The sequence below is a fragment of the Zonotrichia leucophrys genome, chromosome 1 (genome assembly GCF_028769735.1).
Source record: "Zonotrichia leucophrys gambelii isolate GWCS_2022_RI chromosome 1, RI_Zleu_2.0, whole genome shotgun sequence".
Classification (NCBI taxonomy): Eukaryota; Metazoa; Chordata; class Aves; order Passeriformes; family Passerellidae; genus Zonotrichia; species Zonotrichia leucophrys.
The window spans coordinates 40,626,525-40,649,976 of NC_088169.1; the positions used below are offsets into that span (position 1 = coordinate 40,626,525).

General features: G+C 42.9%; 1 protein-coding gene across 6 annotated transcripts in view; it reads right to left on the reverse strand.

Moving 5' to 3' along the window:
- Nucleotides 1-2,567: 2,567 nt before the first annotated feature.
- FARP1 (FERM, ARH/RhoGEF and pleckstrin domain protein 1) overlaps nt 2,568-23,452 on the reverse strand; it is a 202,810-nt gene continuing 181,925 nt past the window's right edge. For all 6 annotated transcript variants that reach the window (XM_064712416.1, XM_064712405.1, XM_064712421.1 and 3 more), the window contains 11 exons: nt 22,730-22,811; nt 18,529-18,766; nt 16,366-16,496; nt 13,276-13,344; nt 11,245-11,334; nt 10,085-10,167; nt 9,633-9,745; nt 8,974-9,137; nt 6,407-6,514; nt 5,250-5,401; nt 2,568-4,162 (listed from right to left, as the gene is read on the reverse strand). In XM_064712416.1, the coding sequence (XP_064568486.1) occupies nt 4,081-4,162; nt 5,250-5,401; nt 6,407-6,514; nt 8,974-9,137; nt 9,633-9,745; nt 10,085-10,167; nt 11,245-11,334; nt 13,276-13,344; nt 16,366-16,496; nt 18,529-18,766; nt 22,730-22,811 (1,312 nt within the window). In that variant the 3' untranslated portion in view covers nt 2,568-4,080. The remainder of the gene's footprint in view (nt 4,163-5,249; nt 5,402-6,406; nt 6,515-8,973; nt 9,138-9,632; nt 9,746-10,084; nt 10,168-11,244; nt 11,335-13,275; nt 13,345-16,365; nt 16,497-18,528; nt 18,767-22,729; nt 22,812-23,452) is intronic.

Consider the following 23,452-nt stretch of genomic DNA (forward strand, 5'->3'; position numbering starts at 1 on the left):
ATGAACGTGTGTGTCTTGTTTTCTGTAACACTGCTCCCTGTTTATAACCGTGTATTTCAATTTTAGTTTTGTCACTCTACACCAACACAGTAAACCTCCTTGTAAACTACGTGACCTAGAAATAAAGAAGGAAAAGTTTCATGAAATGTTGCCACCTGAGTGGTCAGTGAGATGAGATTCAGGGCCCCTTCCCTCGAGGGGACGCTCTGTGGGCTTCCAGAGCAGTTATTGCCCATGTGTCAGCAATGATATGCAGAAAGGTCATTAAACAGTGTTGGGTTTTTTTATGGCAATCAGAATTTGTAGCACTTGCAGATGGCAGTGAGTTAAAACCCACCTTGCAGCCTCCATCCTGCCAGCCCAGTGAAACTGATTAAGTGCTCACAACAAACTACATGGATTGCACCTTTACCTGGTGACAAACTCTGTGACAGCTGCACTCCAGCAGTTGTACTTCATTACTATTTTCTGCTGCTAAAACCTGTATGTGTGGCACATTGCCAATTATTTTGTCCCCTACCAGCGTTCCTGTGCCCCAGGGCACGGGCAGTGTCCCTGTGCTGTAGCAGCTGGAGTTGTGCATCTGCCTGCACATAGGTAACTGTGCTTTTGAGGGCTAAGACCACGTAATTGGTCCTGTATAGAAAGAAAGAATGGGCAAGATTGGGCTTTTCAGGTCTTTCTTGATCCTCTTTCTTGGCTGATGGAATGGCAGGCTATTACACCTGATTTTGTCTCTAAAACAAATTTTTCTTCCTCCTTAGTCAGAGACTTTCATCAAGATTTCTGCAATCACAGCATGTTTTCCCCTACCTGCTGACTTGTCTTTCAGTCTGTCATTTTTGTCTGGTTTCAGCTGAATTTACAAAGGCATTAAGGTGTCAGTGTTGTTCAAATAAAATGTTCTGAAAAGAGGTAGGTTTGAGGTATATTATCAAACACATCTTAACAGAGGTTAAATTAGACAGCAGATAAATGGTGGAGATGCTTAATCTTGTTGAAAAAACCACAGGAGTCCAGGCTTTTTTGATCCTTTTGCCTGTGGAGCTACCTCCTGAGGCAATGAAATCCCTGTTTTGTTTTTATTTGTCCATTATTGGAAACTGGCAGCTATTTCATGGTGAGTAATAACAACACCAGCAGCAAATCTCCTGGAGTGCCCCATCTGAGGTTTGCCTGCAGCTGAGAGAGATGTGTTTAGTGATAGCTCCTGACCTGGCACACAGTGACCCTCCCTCTCTGCAGGCCCTGCTGGGCTGAGCAGGCAGTGCTGTGATGTGAATCAGGATTAAAAATAAGTGGTTCTACATTAGAGCTTTCTAGTACATTGAGTTTTATTCACACATGTGGACTCTGCCCATTTCCAAGATAGGAGAATCATGACAAGTGATCTCACTCTCTTACTATCATTTCAGTTTTGGGTTAACCCTGGGAATAGACACCTAGAAAAATGCTGACAGGTGACAGCAGTTCAAATGGTTCCATTTTAAAAAGAAATAAAAAATCACACTAGGAGAGAATAAAAAAAAAGTCTTGTGTGTGCAGCTTTTTTTATAGGAAAAATACAAAAAGGTAAAAATGGTGATTAGGTGGATATTCTAAAAGTTGCACCCACAGCTTAGCTTGGTCTCTGCTGTTAAAATAAAGATCACTGTATTTTGGTCTTTGCCTTATTTTCCAAATTCACCTCGTGTAAAAATGAAACTTAATGAGAAAAAGTGTTACTTGATTTCTTTGGAGAGCTCAGAATAAACTACTGCAGCAGACAGCAGTTAATGAACATTCTATTCAACAGGCCCCAGGGTTCTAAATTAAAATTCAGTTTGGCTGAATTAAGGGCATGGCCCTCAATATAATTTCCATTAAAAAAAAAGTCTTTCACTGTTATAGACAACACTTCTAAAGGGAAGAGGCAGGGCCCTGTCTTGTAAGGTACTATTTTACCACTGAATAATAATTTTTGGCAGGACCAGGTCTGCAGCGTTTTACCTCATAGCAACATCGAGTGCTGTTGCTTTTCCAGCATTGTTTTCCCAGACCAGTATGGCTGCAGCTGAGTTGTTGTTCACCTGTGCTGTGCTATTTCCTCTTCTCCTCACTATGCAGATCAGTGCTCACATTCCTGGACAGTCCTGAAGCACTGGAATTCCTGTATGTTACTCCAGGGCAGGGTGACAGGCTCAGAATGGACAAGGCAGTGGGACCTGCAGCTGAGAAAATGGCCTTCAGATTTTCCTACCTACATTCCAAGTCTGTCCTTCAGCACATCTTAGCCAGAGGCAGTGCTCCAGGGTAGGTGTGGTTATGGCACTGGTGTGGAGAGCCAGGGGCACCAACTGAGGCAAAGAGCAGCTGCAGCACTCTGCCTGCCCAGGGGGCTGAAGGTCTCCCTGCAGCTGAAGGAAATGCTCTGGAAAGAGTTTCCCTTTGGCAGGATGTGCTTGGATTTGGCCGTGAGGACTGCTGCTTGTCCTAAAGGGTTTGGAGCCCATCCTCATCTCAGACAGAGGTATGTCTGGGGTTGGGGTAACAGAAAGAACACTTTACTGGCTCGAAACAGGCATATGTACAATGGTGGTGTGAGGTATTTTATTCCCTTTTGTTGTGAGCAAAGCTGTAAGAAGCCATTTTACACATCGCACACAGACAAGCCATTAACAGAGCGAGTAGCTGGATGAAGAAAAAGCAGGGATAGAACTTGCCCAGCTTCCTTTCCCACACTGACCTTCAGGCCCCCTCTGCTCAGCACCATGCTCCCTCCAAGGCCTGTAATGGTGATGGGTGCTACCAGCACAGCAAACTTCTGCCCGTGGAAGTTTTACATCACCCTAGTGACAATGTTTCTCAGAACACAAGGGAAAGCATCTAAGCCTTGCAGATACAGTGCTGCCAGCCTTCTCAGCGCCACCAATTGATCCAAAATGCGGAGCCAGCTGATGTTGAAGTTAGGCATACGAAATGGGTAATTCTGCTGCAGGTTGTGTGAGTCACTCTCTGTCTGCCTGAGCCCCAGGGGAGAGAGGGAGAGACTGAAATTCCAACAATAAACTGCAAGTCAATTTGGGATGTGTAGCAAGCAGGATGAAAACTCGGGGCTTCAGCAGTACCCCCCAGCTTAGAGCAATTTAGTTACCAAAACACTACAAATGAATCACAAATAGCTGCAGTTCTTGTAGCATACAGGTTTTCTTTCAAGTTCGTAAAACAAACAGCAGAATGTCACCACAGCCTTTAATTTCTCCTTGTACATAACCATTCACAGTACATTAACAGCCCAAATAATATTGCACTGGATTATTTTAAAAATTTTTCGTCTTGCAAGTAGTACTCACTTTTCAAAGCCAACAGATGAATGATTTGGTCAACTTGCACCAAAAAAATGGTTAGGTAAGAACCCTATACTTTATTTATACCACATGGATTTGTGACCCCAAAGGGAAATGAGAATGAGCTGTCAACTGTTTCCTTCTTAAACATAGAAAATTAGTAAATCGTTGCTGATTAAATGTAGAAAGACTGGGGGGGAAAAAGCATGAAATCTGAAAGTTATCTCATTCCTGTTAGACTGCTTGCTGTATATATAATTATATTCTATACTGTGAAAATCCATCTACATTTAAAAGCCCAGCAGTCTACAGATTAACATGGTAAAAAAAAATAATATATTTTTATGAAAAGAGAAGAAAATAGTGTTTGCCTCAGAGGAGAAAGTTTTCATATTTCAGTCATCTGGGAGTTCTTTTAGGTGCAATCTTTGAGGCAACAAAACGTCTTTTGGCATTTGGCACTCTAATAAGGACAATATTTTAATACTGGCACAAGCTAAAAACAGCACAGAATGACAAAATACAAGACATGAAATGAACCGCAGCCACTGGGATGATGGTAAGCTAGTTTGTATATTCAGAGAACTTAAACAGTTTTGCTGAGGAATTGTGAAAGTTTCTGCAAAACCATACTCAATTCTCTTCTTTTACCAAAGTGTAAGTTTTCCTAAACTTGGAGGGAGAAAAAGAGTTTCAAATGTCCTCTAGAAAATCAGCAGCTGCTGGACAATCACCCCAGCGGCTCATTCGGCCGTCAATAGGCGTGAGGCTCTTTGTGGCTCAGAGCACGAGCGCGAGAGGCAGAGCTGGTGGCACTTCGGATCACTTCCATCCACCTGTGAGCAGGCACCAGGACAGACACAAACAGAAGGAAGGTCAGTTCCCAGGGGAGGGTTTCTTGACAGGCACAGTCTGTGCTATTGGTTGTACAGTTTGACTTTTAGTGCCTGCGGGAGCATCTTCCTACTTCACCCCTAAATCTGTCTCAAGGCAACTTCCAAAACTGTAAGGAGGTTTAGAGAGAACAGACAGCAGGTCCCAAACAGCAGGTATGGGTCCCAAAACTTGTGAAGTTAATAGTGATTTTACTTGCTCTGCACACACCAAATATCTTTTTCCTGAGTGGTCCAAGCAATGAGCAATTGAGACCAACCATTCTTAATCTGAGAGCAAAAAAAATGTACTTTAGCTGCAATTTATGCTTCTTTTTCCTAGAACTGATAAAGGCATTTTGTGTTTTTATTTTATCATCACTTTCCCACAATTTGCCTTGTTTATAGTTTTGGACTGACATGGCTAAAGGTTAAGAGCAGCTTTCTTTGATGAAGACATCATGATTTTTGACATGTTCATGCTTCATATAAAAGAGCTAAATTAGTTCCCTGTATGAACAATGACAAACCACAAATTAGGAGGATTAGTGCCTTTTCCCTGACTCTCCACTTACCTGAAGTTCAGTGGGAGGTGTAAAAATTACACGGTGAAGTGGCATAAATATGTAGTAGGAATAGCTGCTTCTATAAAAATTGGAATTTTGTTTCAGGTGCGGATTTTCCATGCAGTTGTACTAAAGGAAGCAAAGCTATTCTGAAGAGTTACTGAGGTGTCCTGTGATCTGTTCACATGCTTCCTGAAGGCTGAGGCATGGAGCTCCCCACACAGCCAGCCTGATCAATTTTGACTGGATAATTTCAGGTTTTGCAGTAATTACTATTACTGCTTCCATATCATCACAACCAATCACTTGATTTTAGCAGTATCAGGGTTAAAATTTCTTTCATAATTTTAAAAACTTTCTCCCATTGTGCTGAACCACTTTGCCTGTATTACTGAACCAACTTATTTAATAAACTTTGTATCTACTAACCTTTGAAAGAATGCTCCTGAAATTTAACAAAAATTTTCTCTCAAAAACAAACTTACCTTTCAAAGGTGTATTCACTTTCAGCCCTGAAGTAGTACACGTGGGATTTGAAATGTAGCTTGAACACGTAATCTTTGTGAATGTTTTCAGATTCAGAAGGAAGGGTAAGTGAATATCCCAATAAAGGAAGGCTGGCTAAAGGATGATTGTCCTGAAAAGATATGATGGAAAGTGCTGTGAGATAAATGCCCTTAAATAAAGAGAGCACGTAAGTAAATGGAAAGTAGATACAACCTCATTTAAAGATCACTGTGTTTCTACACATGTGCAGAAAAATACCAGATTTACAGAACTGCAATAAGATAAACTGTCTGGTAGTTTCAGTTGATCATCATTACAGACCCTCTGCATAAGGACCTGCTGCAGGTTGATCCCCTCAGTATTTCCTTGAAGGAAAGGTGGCTAATATCTTGGAGTTTCACAGCTTTCACACTGATGAATATAATGCTCCATTGTTTGCCACTGGTAGGGCACCACCCAGCTTCATCCTCAGCTTGCAAATTCCCACTCCTTTAGAGCTGTGCTGGCCACCCAGCAGGGTCACTGCTGAAGTGCAGTTACTACATGGCAAACGATTTCTTTATCTCTCTTACGTGTGGAATATCCTCCAATTCCTTCTTTCATCATTTAGGATTTCTATAACAATGCATAATGTAGCAACTTGAGTTACTTTGTGCTTATGCCCTGCTCAAACAGATTCAGGAGTCCAAGAGATTCTAAACAGAAATCCCCTAGTTTTGCAGTAGGATGTTTGCTCAGGTAGATTAAATCATTGACCGCTGTTCTCTTGTTTGGCTTAAGTGTCAGTAATGATAAACAAAATTTGTAAGTCACTATTAAATTTTTAATTGTAGTGATAAAAGCCTGGTTTGAAGTTGTACCACAGTTTCTGAGCAGTGGTGAGCTCTGCTGTGCTTTCAAGAATGATCTGCATTGTGCCTGCTGAGAGCTTCAGGAAAGAACTGGCCCAAGAGCAGTGAGAACAAGCCCTGCTGTGTGCCAGTGGCAGTGAAGGCTGTGTGTGCAGCTGTGCCCAGTGCACCTGCTGCTCCAGCCACAGCATCCCTGACTGATACCCACTTTTCTCTCAGCTGCCTCTTTGGAAAAGAACCCCCCACTGTCACCTCCAGCCACTCACACTTGCCCAATTGGTTACCTGGTGCGATTTATAGAAGAACATGCAGAAGTTGGTGAACACCACCCAAAGCTTCTGCCACCCGTTGCTGTTTTTGAATTTTCTTAGCAGATTTCCAGACAATTGGTTCTGAAACAGATCAAAAGCAGTCAAGTAAAACAGTGAAAGGTGCCTGCATCTTAGTTATTGTAAGAAAAATTATTTGCTTTTATCTGATTTTATGTGGCCTGGTTGTAAATGAAAATTCAGCAATTGACTGGACGTACTTTTCTTCTGCATTTTTCTACTGCTGAGCAGTACTTTACATATTTTTTTGTTTTCAGCTGGGTACTTCCAAAAACTCAAAGCTACTACACTAATTATTTTATCAACTGAGGTGGCTTTTGGTAATCTGTTACTGAACCTCAGTCTTGTTAATCCTACTGTCTTCTTTTAGAATGGTACTTAAATATAATGGAAACAGAAAGTCTGACATGAGTTTGTGATGTAAAGAAAAATTATGACACACTTTAGAATTGCAGATAGAGACTGAGGTCTCTGTACCCAGGGACTTCACATGGTACTTTTCAAAGATTTCAAAAACAAGGACTGTTCACCTTAATTTTAGCTGGATTTTGGATAGTTTAACATAAAGGAGGAGACAGCCATAACCAAGTACGTGTATTTAATGGCTGGTTGAAGCAACTGCTCTTCATATAGTGAAGACAGAAAGCCAGGCATCATTGTTCCTTGCAAATGACAGGGGGGTTCTCAGTGAATTATGAAGGATTTCCCATTCCTTGTTGACTGTAGGGCTCTTGCCTGGATCACAGTAGCTGTTTACATCATTCTTGTTATCTAATGCAGAAGCTAACAACTTAATCTGTAAAGCTTAATAGTCGAAATCTGGGGTTCCTGGTGTAGCTACTACAAATGAAGTATTCTTAGAAAGTTCTGCTTTCACCAGCCTTGGATATGCATTAAAGCCTTTCCTTTAACTCATCCTGTTCTCTGATATCTGGACAACTGCCTCCCTGCCCTAAGTTACAGGTGTACTCCTTAATTTTCTGTTACCTCATTACTCTGGAGGATATCATAAAAGGACAGGCTTTGCATTCGGTACCAGCAGACATATGAAATGGAAACAGGCCGCTGATCACTGATCAGTCCAGCAGGTAGGGAGGAACAGTCACTGACAGAGAGAGGCTCTTCTACCACGAGAGAGACAGAAAGGAGGGAGAGACACAAAGAAAATAAACGATAATGCTGAAGTGAGAGGCACCGACAGGACGAGGTGAGCATGAGCGGGCCCTGCCACGCATGGAGCAGCAGTGGAGCTGGAGATGTTTCACAGAACAACGCATGGCTCCAGGGTGGCTTGGTCTTCACTGCTCTGTGTTCATTGGAGGCACAGGGAAGGAACAAAAATGAGCAACAATGAACACTGATCTCAGACCTAGTTAGATTTGCCTAACTACATGTTTTAATCATTAGAATGAGTCACTGGTATAAGTTCTAGATCGGTTTATAATAAGGCCTCTGGCTTTAGGGAAAAATATGAGACCTTGTCCTGTGCTGAACTATTCCTCCCTTGCAGGATATAAGGATAGGAAGAATGGAAAATCCCACCTACGTGAGACAGAAATGAGGCTCTACTGTCAGCATTTTTTAGCATGAATATTTTGTCATACTTCAGCAACAAACTCACTCCTGTTTAAAAACAGAGGCAGTTACACAAACTGTGGATATGTTTGTCCTTACATCACTGTGTTCTGCATCAGTATCTCTTCTCTAGAGCAATGGTGGCCTAATGTTTGAGGGCTGCCATGTGAGTGCAGATCCACTCAGCTTTAAGACTCCTTCTTCCATTTTTATAGAGCATAAATTCCCATTTGCTGAGGGCCATGATAAAGTACACAGAGCTCCTTGGACTCTCTTCGGTGAAGGGGGAACACCTCAGCAGGCTTACTACTTCATCCTAAAACCTACACTGAGCTAGAAATCTTTCATTTCAATCTTTGAAAAGACAATGTCTGCACCTTGGCTGTCGAGTACAGAATTAACGAATGTGTATCAAATTGGCTTAGCTGTGATCAGAGTGGTAAAAAAAGGGGTTTATTTTGAGGTGGAAAATGCAAATAAAGAAAAAGCAGATGAGACTGAGCAATGAGACAAGGTTCCAGAAAAGATGGCTAGGTAAAGAAAGTAAGTTAGTAATAATACACATAATTGAAACTCTGGCTGCAGCAGCTAAAGACAATATCCTTTCCGCTCGAGCAATGACTTAATGCCTCTGTAACTGAAAGCATTAAGACAGTTTGAACTGCTGTACATTCTGAAGGCCATCAGCTTTTTTTTTTGACAGTTGCTTCTATGAAAATTACTTCTCTAACTGATTGTACACAGGTGCACTACAGGAGCAGATCTGTGCTGCCTGAGTGACGGTTCATGCCATGGTTTGGGAATACAGGAGGCAGGTTAATAACCGTGCCTGGAACTTCCCAGGAGGAGACAAGGGAACAGTGTACTTGTTAAAGGAGGAGCAAAAAGGAAATTGTCATTGAAAAGCGAGTCTGGAGCTGCAGTTCAGGTGGTTCTGAGGCAGATACCTCCACAGCAATACTAAAGTCGATCATTGAAACACTGGTATTTCTGTGCCAGCAGACGTGCACCGTAGTGTTGCCACGGTGGGGTGACTGACGTTCGAGTGAGGTGCGGGATGCACTGAGGTCGTCCTCAGATTCCTGGTCTACAGTAGTTTCATCAGGAGACTCTATGAAATGCAGGGAAAAAGCATCTTTCTTCCTCTATGCAACAACATATATAATTGGAAAAATTAAACAAATCAATTCTGTCCGCAGTATTGTGAACTAATTTAAAAACACCATTTTAGAAATAGTTTTGTGCAGACTTCAAATAGATTATTATATTTTATATATTTAATTTGTGTTTCTGCAAGTGTTAGAATTAAAGGCTAACTACCATGCTTTTTTGGTGTTTTTAATACCTTCCAAGGACAGGCACTGCCCAAATAGTTCCTGGAACCATTATGCTTAAGTCACTTCTCTATTCAATGAAACTTTCTGCTAACTTCAACAAGAACATTAAAATGGCACAAATCTCAATATATCTATACATATATATGTGTATAAATCAACTTCAAATGTCTCAGTTTGATTTGTGGCCAGCACTTCTCACCACTTTGCTTAGAAGCAGCCACCAATCATACTGACAAAAGTGAATAAAACCTACTCTGGCATTTACTTACTATTGTCAGGTGGGCTGCTTGCCAGTAACTCTGGGGCAGGGCCACTGCTTTTCTCTGCCAGGTCTATTGCCATCTGGATGTCCTCAGTCCATTTGTCCATTTCAGTGCGGGAACTAACAATGAAAATTCAGGTTTTATTCACTCTCATACAAGCTGAAAGCAAACTCTAAGAAACAGACACAAGCTGAGCTTATTTGAAACTGAAATAAATAAATTCAGATACAAGATGCTACATTTTTCTCCCTGATTACTTAGTTTTGGTTCCAGCTTGCACAATTGCCACTCTATTGTGTCCCATCCACTTTTTTCTTAACAACTGGCTTTCAGGAAAGAATATACCTTTGAGAAGATGGTTTTAGGTGCAAATACAAACAAAATGATGCCTCTCTGTCCCACTGTGACAGCTGCAGAGAAATACAACTCACATGTGGACTTTGTCTCCACTGAATTACCTTGCAGCAACAACGATGGACTGGTGTTGACCTCGTAGTGTCAGGCAGTGAGGAACTCCCCATTCCTCCTCACTCTCCTCCATCTGAGAGGTAAAAGGCCAAATGCAGTCAGATTGCAGGAAGTACATATTTCTTAAGGTGAAACAGTGAACTGAATGAGCTCTTACCATCGGGGAAAAGAAAATAGGAGAAATGCTCACAAACAAATTTGAGCTAGGTATTGAGGAAAAAAACAGTGCCTTGCAAGCTGGAAAAACAGTAAGTTCTGCAACAACATCTTGAACCAAAAGCATGGCTTTGTCTGCTTTGTGTCCAAGAAAATAGCAGTATTTTTATCAGAAGAGTGATTTATTGTACGAAAGAGTGTGTTAAATGCTGGGAGTGCTCTGGGAACTGTAGCATAGCACAGTTCTGCTGAGAGCAAGTCCAGGCCAAATGGCCACCAACCACTGAGTAGATTCCTTGAAATGCTAGGTAAAACTTGAAACCTTGCAAATGTTTAGAGAAAATCAATTACTGTGGTAGTGACAATTTAATTCAATTCTCAGGAGAACAGCAAAGAATTGATACCAAACAGTGAGAAGTTCCATTGAAAATAATGGAGGGAATGAAACCTTTTTGAAATCAGCAAAAATATTTTTGGAACAGCACAAGAAGAGGTAAATAGGTGCTATTGGCTTGAAATGGCTGTTTTCCAGAAGAATTGCAACAAGAGCTCCAAATAACATTTTGCTGCCAGATTCCCACTACTTTGGCTTTAAGATACAGAACTGAAAACATTAGGAAATGTATTTTTAACAGAAATTAGATTGTTGCTACTGTTTACTTGTCTTGTGTGCATCTATAATGAATTGGGGATGAATTACTTCTAAGAATCATGTTCAAGAAGTCTGTATTGTGAGGAAGCAGCCCTCAAAAATGCCTTTTCCTCTTTATGGAAAGCTCAAATTCTTTGCATTACACACAAAAAATGAGGGGGCTCACTTTGCTATGTGATGACCTCTGTGCAGAAGGCTGCAGGAACAGATGCTGAACCCAAGAGATTTAGAGAACACCTCCCTTTGCTGCTGTTTTCAGCCCAGCAGAAATCCATCAAGCAATTAAATGGGACCACAAATGGCCACTTAAGCACGAATCCCTTAGGCTCTCACAATACTTACTGTCATGCCATACAGTGGAAGATGCCCATGGACTTTAAACTGATTGGATGCTGTCAGGCCTCTACTTGTGTACAACAGGATATCATTAAACTGAAAAGCAAGGATAAGTATCATTAGAATGGTGTTGGCTGGCATGTATGTATGTGAAAAAAAAAATTAAAAGAGAACAGTGAATACAGGAAAGGTGAATATTTATATGGCAGTCCTAATTCATTAATCCAAAATATTGGCTTCCACAATATTCCACTACCTAGTGTTAGCACTTGTTATCTTCCCTGCCCTCCTTTCTGGCTAGGTTTAGGTATGTTTCCATAATTTTCCATTGGATATTTTTCGATGCCTTCTAATGTTCCCTTTGTGATCTCTGGGTCAGAACTACCAAGCCACAACAGTGGTGAAACAGAGCAGTACATTTCATACATTTCACACTCTGCTGCACTTTGAAGCTGTGGAAGGTGTGTCCTTCACCAGTGTTTTCTCCTGCTTTGAGAGAAAAGATAGTTAAACCTGCCCAAGAGGTGTGTCCAACTCAGCCCTTGTAAACAGAGTGTCTGTCTCCTACTCCCCATATTAAGAAGGAAGCTGGGAGACCTTTTTCCAGGTAGATGGTTTCAATGTTAAAAATACCAAAGTGAAGAGACTGAAAATCTCAATTTGTAGAGCTTCCTGCAGGTAACAACAGTTGTCCAAAGCATGTCAGATGTCTGCCTGCATTTTGTTGCCATAAAATGAACAGAATATTTTCACTGGGCCACCTGGGTCAAAGGGTGTTTTTCTCAAACCAGATGGTTACATCAAGAAAATCACACTCTGTGGTGTGAAACAGAGCTCTTGCCACAGACCTCTACAACGCAGCAGCAGCAATTCATGAAACTTTGTGGATCAGCCACTAGAGGGGGATTTAATTATGCCAATGATTATATGTGCATTTGGAATCTCACAGTACTGACCTGGGATTAGATTCTGGTGCTTAAGACAGGTAAAAGATTTCTTTGACAGTAAAAGCAACTGACTTGAGAGTCTAGTTCTCAGATTTTTTCATGTTTATAACCAAGGCATCATCTAGTATCTGTTGGTATGCAAGAAAACAGGCACCGTATTCATTGAGGCTTCCTCTACAGTGCCTTTAAAGGCAGAGGATAATCCTACTCAGGTAGATTTATCAGGTTATATCTTTGGCTTATTTAAAAGATTATATGTCAAACACCTTGTAAAATCTAGCACACTCACAAGCTTTTCTACACAGCCACTGCCTTCACCTTTAGCACACAAGGAGCCAAAGCAGCATTCTTCTGCCACACTGCACTGACTCTTCAGGGGTTTGTGTACTAAAAAATCTGTGCACCCTGCTGGGTGTCCCAAGGCCTCAGCACCAAGGGCACAACAGCAGTAACAGCAGGAGCTGGGAGCAAATCAGCTGGCTGGGAAGAAAAGAGAGGAGGACTCTTTTTATCCAGTGGACTCTTGTAGATCAGAGAGTGAGTGGGATCACCATAACGTCAAAGTGGTGGGAGAAGACAAACCTCCCTAGTACAAAACTTGCAAAATGCATCTCCAAGTACAGGCAGATCCATCAACATGCTGGGCACTTGTGTTGGAACTGGATGATTTATGGAAAAATTTGGTTCTTGATGTGTTCTGAGAGCATTATATGAATTATTGTTCATATCACCAGGAGTCACTCTATCTTTTCTGAATATGATCACTATCCCATGTGGTGCCACTTTTCATTTTGTAATGATGCTGCTTTTATTTAAGACAAGGTGCAAGGAGGTATTATTTTACCATTATATTCACACTGTCATATCAAAAATAGTTTTCTCTTTGTAAGAAGCAGTTACAAAGAGAATATTGGATTTGAACAGAAATGTAAGTTCTTAACAACCAGTTGCACGGGTGATGTACTATGTTAATTTAAATAAGGCTGTTTAAAATACTTACTGTAATTCAAAATTCAAGTCTAACAGTTATGTCTAGTAGATGCCTAGAGTTACATTTCATTGTACAAAGAAAAATTGTCTTCTTGCTTACCAGAAAAAACATCCGTTGCTGTAAACCTTTTCCAGACAACTTACTAAGACTGCCCAGCCTAATAAACTCCTGTGGGAAACAAATACAAGACAAAAATTTATCTTCTGCAGAAATTATGATTTTTTTTTTTAGTATATAAACAGAAATATGACTTCTTGGTCATACAAATGACTTGACTCTCAGTGACCAAGACTTTTAATTTTATTAAATATGTTAGAAATCTAATTTATAGGATAATTCCTGTTGGTAAGTGTCTTTAGGATAAACTCCTTTCATTCATATTAAGAAAATTCAGGTAAGCAAAATTGTTTTTACCTGACAATAACTCCTTCAGACAGCCCCCTCTTTCCCCAGTTTTTAATGAGTATTTTTCACAGCACAAATAACATAAAAACTAATGATATATATGTGTTCTTGGTTAGCCACTGGTAATCTTCTGTGGTGCATATGGCACACACTGCTCTCATTCACTGCAGTGTAAAACCAGCTACACAACATCACCACTAGCAGCAGACAAAGAAAGACATTTGTCTGGCAGTATGAGTTATCCCAGCACCATCCATGTCATATAATACAGCACATTAATCCAAACCACAGTGTTTCAGAATGTTTAGGGTTGGAAACAGAGGAAAAGTAGCACATCTAAAATTTCAAAATGCTGGATTTCCTATGTTTACTGTGAACTATGCAGCAACTCACTGTTATATTTCTCTGAAAGCCATGAAAATACAATTTTTCTGTCACTCCCTCCAGCTTCTGCTAAGAGGTTCATATTTATTTATTACAGTCTTTCGAAGGTCATTCTACTCATAATTGCGGATGTAAAAACCTGTATAAAGCACTTAACCACCTGCATCTTAGGAATAAACTGGCTCAGATCAACCTTTTCAGAGAAACAACACAAATGCCTTAGGCTTGCTTTGGTGTGTCCAGTCCCCACACCTGCACTGCCTGGGGGCTGAAGGGTGGAAAAGTGGCTAGAGGTGCTTATCCCTGTGCCACAGTAGGTTCCTGGAAGCTGCTGTTGGCCACCAAGGAGTACTGATCACAACTGGGGCCACGTGGTAGCACCCAGCGGTCCCAGGCAGGCTCAGCACCAGCACGGCCAGCGGTGGGGGCTCATGGATGCAGCTGCAGGTCACTGCCACCTGCAAGGACAGCCAGCCATGGGGGTTCTCCTGTGCAGCACAGGAACCAGCTCAGCAGCACCAGACATCCTGCTCTGGACAGCCTGCAGAGGATGGGGTTACAGTGGCATTTGCCTCCCAGCCCTGCCTGCACCAGGGCAGGGACTTGAGTCAGAGCCAGAAGAACAGCCAAGGGCTGGAAGCAGCAACAGCCTGGGCATGTGCCAGAGCGTGGTGGCCAGTGCTTCTTGTCTTGGCAGGGAAACAACTTCTGCCCCCCATCTGCCTTTTCCTTGAACTTCCTAGGACAGGAAGACTGCTCAGACTTTAAATAGACTAGGGTAGCAGAAAACACCCGATGACAGCGTTTAATTTCATGTGATAGAGAGATGCAGAGGCTGTGAAATGTCCTGAGGGACTTGCCAAGGATGTGAACAGTCTGTGGATCACTAGAAAGAAACATGAGCTGTGGCAGCTGCTTGGAGACAGGGAAAAGGTAAAGGGAGGGAGTGGGGAACAGCCACAAATGCAGAAATACCTGTGCTCAGCACTGCCTTCCCAATGGCACATCAAACTTGATGCAAGCTCTGGTTTTGTGTATTACACACAGAAGTCAAGGGACTGGGAAGGAAACTACTTCAGCAAGAGACAACTGTCAAGTTTGCACACACAGATACATGTGCCTAAGAAAATAAAAAAGGCTACAAATATTACAGTGTGGTTCATTTGTTCTGAAATGAGCTTTTGATTTTAAAAAGGCATGATAAGTAAGAAGGAGATGTTGGTATTCTTATGGCACAATTAAAAGTGTTTACTTGGGGCAACACTGTCTCAAAAATTATTGCCTAATGTTACAGTTAGACTGAAGAGACTGCTCCTCCCCAGAGCCATGAGTTTCAAAGCAAGGCATGGTGAAAGGGCTGAAGTTCTTCCAGCACAAATGCCTTACTCCCCCCCTTTAATCTATCAAGCTCTAGCATCAGGGGCTGGGAAAAGAAAATAAGGGCAGGAAAAAGAAATGTGCAACTGCTCAAGCTCTGAATGCTGTGATAAATGCTACACTTTTACTGCCTCTGTGATAAAAGATGTTTGGAATTGCCTAAAACAGTCCAGATCCATACAAAAGACAAAACTTTAAAAGTCAATAAAAAGGTAATAAAGAGGATTGCCTTTTCCTGCTTTAAAGGTGCTGTTTTCTACGGTGTGCTGGTTTTGGCTGGGGTAAAATTAATTTTCTTCATCATGGCTGGTATGGGGCTGTATTCTGGATTTGTGCTGGGCACAAGTAGCTGAACACAGGGTTGATGATAAAGAGATGTTTTTGTTATTGCTGAGCAGGGCTTACACAGAGCCAAGGCCTTTTCTGCTTTCCCTACAACCACACTGGTGAGGGAGCTGGAGGTGCATGTGAACCTGGAGGAGTCACAGCGAGGACAGGTGGCTCAAACTGACCAAAGGGACATTACAGACCATGTGACATCGTGCTCAGTATATACAGTGGGGGGATGAAGAAGGAAGGGGGAACATTTGAGGTGATGGTGTTTGTCTTCCCAAGTCCCCATTACACCTGCCCTGCTCTCCTGGGATGGTTGAACACCTGCCTGCTCTTGGCAAGCAGTGAATTAATTCCTTGTTTTGCTTTGCTTGTGTGCATGGCTTCTGCTTTCCTTGTTAAACTGTCTTTATCTCAACCCATGACTTCTCTTGATTGCTTTCACCCTTCTGACTCTCCACCTGGTCCTTCTGTTGGGGCAGTGAGCAAGCAGCTGTGTGGATCTTGGCTGCTGGCTGGGGTTAAATGATGACATTTGGCATTATTGTGTTTACATCTGAGAGGTTTTGGTGACAGAAACAGGTTCAAATGATAAAAGGCAATTTCACAGGTGCCCTAATAAACAGGTTTTGAAAACATACCTAATGATTTGAAATGGTATCAAATCTTAATCACAACTCTGTTACTCACCCTTCCGGGGATCACCAGATTGTCCATGCCTATCAAGTCTTTCTTCAGTTCATGCAGCTTCTGGAAGTTCTCCATCTTTATCATATTGCCATGGAGCTGAGCCACCATTTCAGAAATCTCAGCCAAAGCAGCTAGATGGACAAATCCATAAAGTGCTCATTAAAAATTTACAAGAATGTTCAAGAAGAAATATGGCTTTTGCCAGCAGTACCCAGCTCATGAACCCTCTTGTGCTACTCTTCTCCTCTACAGCATAAAGCTACCCAGGCAGAATAAAACCCACACAAACTCTGGACACCATCTTATGCAGTGGATGGGATGGAGTGTTGTGAAGAACAGTCTACTTCCCAAAAATTTGCCCTGTTTTAGCCAATCTAGAGCACCAACAAATGGATTCTCATAAAGGACTTAAATTCCTACAACTCTGATCAATCTAGGGATGTTCTTTGTGCTTCAAAAAAATGCATTTTCCCCCCTGCTTGCAGCACACTGGGTCAGGTCCATATTTGAAAAGAGCAGGAAATGGCAGTGTCACTTATTTCATCATTTCAGATGGCAAACACCTGAAATGATACAATCTTGGGGATTGTTCTCAGTCCCATCAACGGGAACAGCTAAAGGGCTGCACACCACTGAGTGACATCATGGCTCTTCTCCATTCTCTCCAGGGACACCACCCTGTGCCATCATGTGTGGGAGCACACCTGGCTGGGTGGGCAGGCTCTGAATGGGCCAAAGACATGGGCTGGCAGTGCCAGGAGAGCAGCTACAGCCATTTGTGTTAAAAACCCACAGTCCATGAACAGCAACAGTGGCTCCATCTTCCTTCATCATTGCTCAGTACACAGTTCACCCCCACCTGCTAGTGGGAGACATGCTCTCTTCTGGGATTAAATTCACTTTTTTTTTTTGCTTCCTTTAGACTCTGACCTTTAAAAAGAGTCTGCAAACACTTAAGTAAGAAACTGATCCCAGAGTGATGGGGTCTCTAAGTCACAATGCACAATGTTGTCTTATTTTCACCTGTGAAACCTATGTTCATATCCATTTCAAAAGTGAAGCAGGAATCAGCCTGCTACACTCTCTGGGGAGAGGAGAATGGACACATTCGGGGAGAGGAGAATGGATGCATCATCCTCACACCCCAGCCTTGGCTGAAAGACATGCAGGGACTACTCACTGCCTTCTCTGAGATCATTCAGGGAGCAGAGAGATTTCGGCCAGCACCTGTGTCACACAGCCCCCAGTGTCCCACAGCCCCCAGTGTCACACAGCCCCCCAGTGTCACACAGCCCCCAGTGTCACAGGCCTCTGTGGCATTTCCTACTGCCACAGGTCAGGTGGCTCTGCATTCCCTGCACTGCCTGCTGGGGGTCTCATCCCAGAGAATCTGAGGGAGCTCAGCTCACATGTTATGCCTGGAGCAGTTGTGCTGAGCACTGCTCCCTGCCCGAGTTCTTCCATGGATCTGCAGCAATGCACCAAAGATAATGGACACACGGGTGTGGGGGGTGGATGCAAAGGGGAAGGAGAACAAACCCTCAGAAGGAAATGGCAGGCAGTGAGTTCAGGCTACAGAAGGGCAATTTCTTCATGTGTGGAAAAAAAAAAAACAAAACAACCCTAAATCCAAAATCAACCCATGCTGGCTGCTTTGAGCTCCTGAAACAAATCATGGAAATGATAACAGAGCAAACTGTATTCTTGGAAAAGAAGACAAATAACACTGAAAGACATAATAACAGCATCCCTACTGGGTCAGATCAAGAGTTCACCTGGGCTAGTATTTTGTGTTATTAGAGGATCTCTAGGGAAAGCTAGGAACAACAGAAGCACATATGCTATGTTCCCTGTGCTCTCTCCAACCTTCCAACTGTTTTCAGTTCAAGAGGCTTCCCGAACATGCTGTCATTTCTGTGTGTTTAATAACCCCCAGCAGAATTCTATTCCAAGCACCTGTCCAGACTGTGGCACAATGTGTATAGAAGAGCATCCTTCTGTTAATCCTACTGCTTATGGTGCTCTGAGTGGTGGATTTTGCAACTCAATCCTCTTTTTATGTAGGCTTAAAAAAAAATGTTTTCCTTTCCTCCAGCCATACACCTCTAATGGATTTGGATGTCATTCCCAGCTCCAGGAACTGATGTCTTTTCTCTTTCTTACCTCTCGAATCCCTGAAGTCCATGTGGCTTGGAGGGTAGTGCTTGCAAAGCCTCTCCATTATCTGCTTGTAGTGCATAAGCCTGTGTAAAGGCCTGAGGAGGAAGGTATTGAGAGGCAAATAGCAGACTTTCTGTAGCTCGAAATCTCTGCAGAAGGTCTCCAGCTTGCGGGAGTTCCTGATCCCATTCTCCAGCTCCATTAAAATCTCATTGTGCTTTCGCAGGTGAATTGTCAGTTGCTTTTATGCATGAAAGAAAAGAGGAGGCTCTTAACAATCACTGAGAGACATGACTCAGCCCATACCTAATCCAATAACACATCCAACTAGCACAGCAGTGGGGATTTTGCAAACAAAATTGCTGTACAACACAATGGTTCTGATATTCACTTGCCAAGGAGAAAAGGCATTACTCATTTGAAGTAGACACCCCCACCCCCCCTGCATTCCCAGGAAAACTAAAGCACATAATTCAACAAAACTCTCTTATCAGTGAGGAATTCAAAGGCAAGGAGATAACATGAACACAGATCATGCAAGTAGGTGCAATAGAGACAGCCAAAAATTGTGAATGAGATTTTCTAAAAGGATGAAGGGATTTAGATGCCCCAGTTGCCCTTTGGTGATTTTGGGGAACAGAGATGCAGGTAAATGGACTTCTGGCTTCTGCTCTCCTCTTATTAATGAGAAATTGCATCTCTTGGGAAACTCAACAAACACAAAACCAGATGTGTTGCCCGACAGAAATGGGTATGTTACAAGCTCTTCATCGTTAGACTACATCTTCTTCTCCTTAGTGAAGTCTCTAAATAATCCCAGTGGCAGCAGGGGAGCTGCACACCAGCAATGAATGCGGTTTGCATTAAATATGTAATTCCATTGATGTCTCAGTATCACAGGTATTCACAACTCCCCCTTAAAACAATTCAGCAGTATTTTTTTAAACAATTTATACAGGGAATTAGTTGTATTTTGAAAAAGGTAAACTGGTTCTTCAGGATGTACAGAGCTTCTCTGAGCAGCCAACTGAACATTTCCAGTAAAGAGTAGAATATTATGCAGCAGCAAAAAGAAATTTAAGGCATAAATTGAATGGACTTGAGAAGAAATTCTGTCTTAATCTGAAGTTTGTGCTTTTTGACACATTTCCAGTCAACTCTCTCTCTCCTGTGATTTGTGACATGTTTACCAGAAACATACCTTCCCTAGAGCCAAGCTGCTTCCTCCACACACTGCATATTCATTTTACAAGTCTGTAACTCAGGAAAAGATACAGCAGACCCTCTGGGCTGCCAGAGACTGCCCATTAATTACTTTTCTTAACTTCTTTCCTATATTAATTAAACACGTAGCATCAGTTTGCAGATCTTTTAACAGGTCTCATGATAAATAAGTACAGTTTTTACTAACTTTATTTCTGTTTCTTGCGCAGTTCTTTTAAGTTAAACTAGCTTTTGTCTCTTTACCTATCAGTTGATCAGTGGTGGTGGATCTCAAACCAAATGTAATGGGAAAGGGAAAATGGGAAAGGGGAAAGCACGCTGCCAGGTCTAAGTTACAGTGAGGACTGTACACTGTCCTTAAACTAGTGGCCCAGAAGGACCTGCAGACAGCAAAGGAGACACAATTTCATGTTGCAAGATACCAAGAGCAGAGACAAAGTCTGTCTGAAGCTCTCTGGTACTCTAAAAACAGTTTGTGAAGAGCTGCATCCTTCTTGAGAGCAGAGATGGTGGTAGAAAAGTCTCCTCTGCATTTCTTCCACTGCATGTGAATTACATCTTGAGGGGGAAAAGCAGTTCCTGGCTAAGTACAGTGCAGAGAGAGAGAGAGAGTGAGGCTGCCTTATTGGTGACAAGGCTGGCTGTGTTGGGGATGGGAACTGGAGCTTTCTGTGCTCCCTTTTTTTGCTCTGCCGTGCAATCGCTTGTGCGTCACTTGGCTCTCCGCGTCTCTCTCCGTCCTTCTGAAAGACAAAGCGAGTCCTAGCCAGCACCTCGGGAGAGCTGTAATGATTAAAGTGCCCTTTCCTCCGGCCAAGGACTCAAGGCTGCTCCATTTACTAACAGCAGAATGCCCAAGTGGCCATCCCCAAGGAAAGATTTATCGAGAGTTCAGTATCACTCGCAGAGCTGCGTGCTGAAGGGGAAATGCCGCGTTCTGCCCCACACCGACCTGCAGGTGTGGATGCATTACAGCAAGGGGAGCCTGCATCCACACTGTACACACCTGTAGAGCTTTCACATGCCCCTGCATTCCATGCTGTTTTCCCAGTAACACAGAGCACTGAGAATACTGCTCTGGCCAGACTAAGAACACTTGCAAATACACCTGGATTTATGGTTCATATGTGCATTTTTACTTCTAGTTTTAAAGGCTTCAGAGGCAACTATTCTCATGATTCAAAAACCTTTCACCTAACTTGGCACTGTAGTGCACAAGTATAACTTTTCCAAGTCAAATCAATACCCAGCTTATGGTGACTAATTGTCATGGTTTGACCAGGAAGGAGTGGGAATTCTGGGAAGCTGTGGTCAAACCAATGAAGGTTTTAGGTTTCATACTGACACCTGGTGTAGCCAGTGGAGTTTGGACACACCTCCGAGAATACACAGGGGTTAAAAGCAGGGCACTGCCCTGGCACTTCCTCTTTTGGACATCGTCGGGCGAAGAGGTCAGATCTCTCCCCCGCCCGGCCCGCTGCTGCTGGGCGGGGGAGGGGCCAGCCATGCGGTAGGCCTGGGGCCTGGACAGAGATGGGGTTGAGGGGGCTTCGGGGGGGCTTCGAGGATGGAAGGGTGGAAGGTCCCAGAGAGTCAGCCCTCGGGCAGCCAGCCCCCCCCCCCTCCCCCCAGGAGAGCAGCCAGCCAGGAGGAGAAGGAGGGAGACTGCCCGGCCGGAGCGGCAGCGTGTGGGCAGCGTGCGTGGGAGTCGCTCCGGGACCGACAGCAGAGACTGAAAACTTTTAAACCCTTTCTTGCATGATTGGGGCCTTACAAAAAAATGCTAATCCTCCTCGAAGCTGAATAAGAAAGGAGATGAGAGATGAGATGACTTGGCCCGGAGATTGTGGAGATGATTGGATGGGGAGAGATGATTTGGAGTGGCCTTTTGGCTGGACTTTTTCTTGTAGCCATGGACTCAGTTGTTCCTGTGACACAGACTGCATTTAGGGGGAGGCAGTGCCTCAAAACCAGGAGGGTTCATTTGTGAGGACCCCCCGGCCCCAGGGGGTTGGAAAAATATGGGGGGGACAGTTGTCCCAAAAGCAGAGACTGTGCCTTTTTGGAGTGAGACAAAGCATCCTTGAAAGACCACCCTAAAAGCAGCTCTGATCCATGTCTCGGTGGTGAGAGCACTGAGCATGGAAGGAACATGTCACAAGCGGCAAAAGGACTTTTTTTTTCCCCCCCGGGCGGTGCCGAAGTGACAAGGAAGCATCCGAGATTTCAGTGTGTTTCCAAAAGCCTATGGAACAAGAAAGACTCTTTTCCTCTTCATGAACTGCAGTTTGAGTATACTAACGTGTGGGGCCAAGGCTGAGCAGTTGTTTTGAGAGAATGTATTAGATTGAGAAAGTCAGGTAGTGGGGAGGAGGAAAATGGTTTTTTTGTAAGGTTTTCAATTCTTTTTCTTTTTTTTTTTTTTTCCTTATAGTCTCTCCCTATTTCCCTGTAGTTTAAGTAATAAAGTGGTTTTTATGTTTAAGTTAGAGCCTGTTTTGCTTATTCCTGGTCACATCTCACAGCAGACACCAGAGTGAAGCATTTTCATGGAGGCACTAGCTCTGTGCCAGGCTCAAACCATGACACTAATCCTGCAACATCTTAACGTGAATATTTGCATGAAAAAACAGGCACACTCAGCATTTGAACAGTCTCTTCAGCCACACAAATTCCAATGCTTTGCCTTCTTATTTGAAGGAAAAAATAACCGGAAATTAAATACTCCTGAACTTTTGTGCTTGCTGCTTCTGTTTTTAGGAGAGTGGAGGAAAGCGGCTGGACAATTTAAAATCAGCTTGCAATTCTGAAATCCCAGGGAAATCCACCAAATGCTTGCTACGTCATCAAAGGAAACTTTCATATCATGAGCCTTGATTAGAATTGGCAAAACCAGCACAAGAGGCAACATCATAAGAAAATGAAAAGCACGCTGAAGTTAATCCGTGTCAAAGCTTAGCACTTATAGGATCATTCCTACCTTCATACTCTGAATGTTCTTCAGCATAACATCTCCGATTCTTTGGTAATCTCCTTTAATGTGAGCATTAGAGCGGCCTTCCCTGTCAGCAACAGAAATGCCACACACTTCAGTCATCCAATAAAACTGCATAATCACTTATAAGCACTGAAACTCAATAGCTCATTTCCTTTAAAATCCTGACCCCCGTGCTCCTTTGCTCAGAAGCTTGTGAGGAATCTTCCTGGCAGACTGTAATTCCCAGGTACAGTACACCCTTAACCCAGCCTGCCTTTCACTTCTGACAACAGAGAGGGCAGGCACTTAACAGAAGGATTAGACTTTTAAGGAAAATTGCTAGCACTTTTGAACACACCAGAGAAGGCTGGAAATGGTTTGGGAAAAAGAAGGCATCAGAGTTCCATGAGAATATGTGACCTTAGAGCAGGAGGTTCATTCTGCTCAGATACAATGGCTGAACTCCAGAACAGGACCTGGGGGTGTTCTTCTTCTGAAGAGTTTTCTGCTTGTGCAAGGGACAGTGGGGCCAAAAAAAAAAAAAAATCCACCCAGCATCTGGCTTTGACTCATAAGTGTTTACATATTGGCAGGAATTTCCATTCAGTATTTCACTTATGGTATTACAAATGCAAAGTGCTGCCTCCCACCCAGCCAGCTGCACTTTGGGGAGTGCAGCACTTGGGAGCAACACTGCTCCTGATAAAAAAGATATTCCTGTATCTA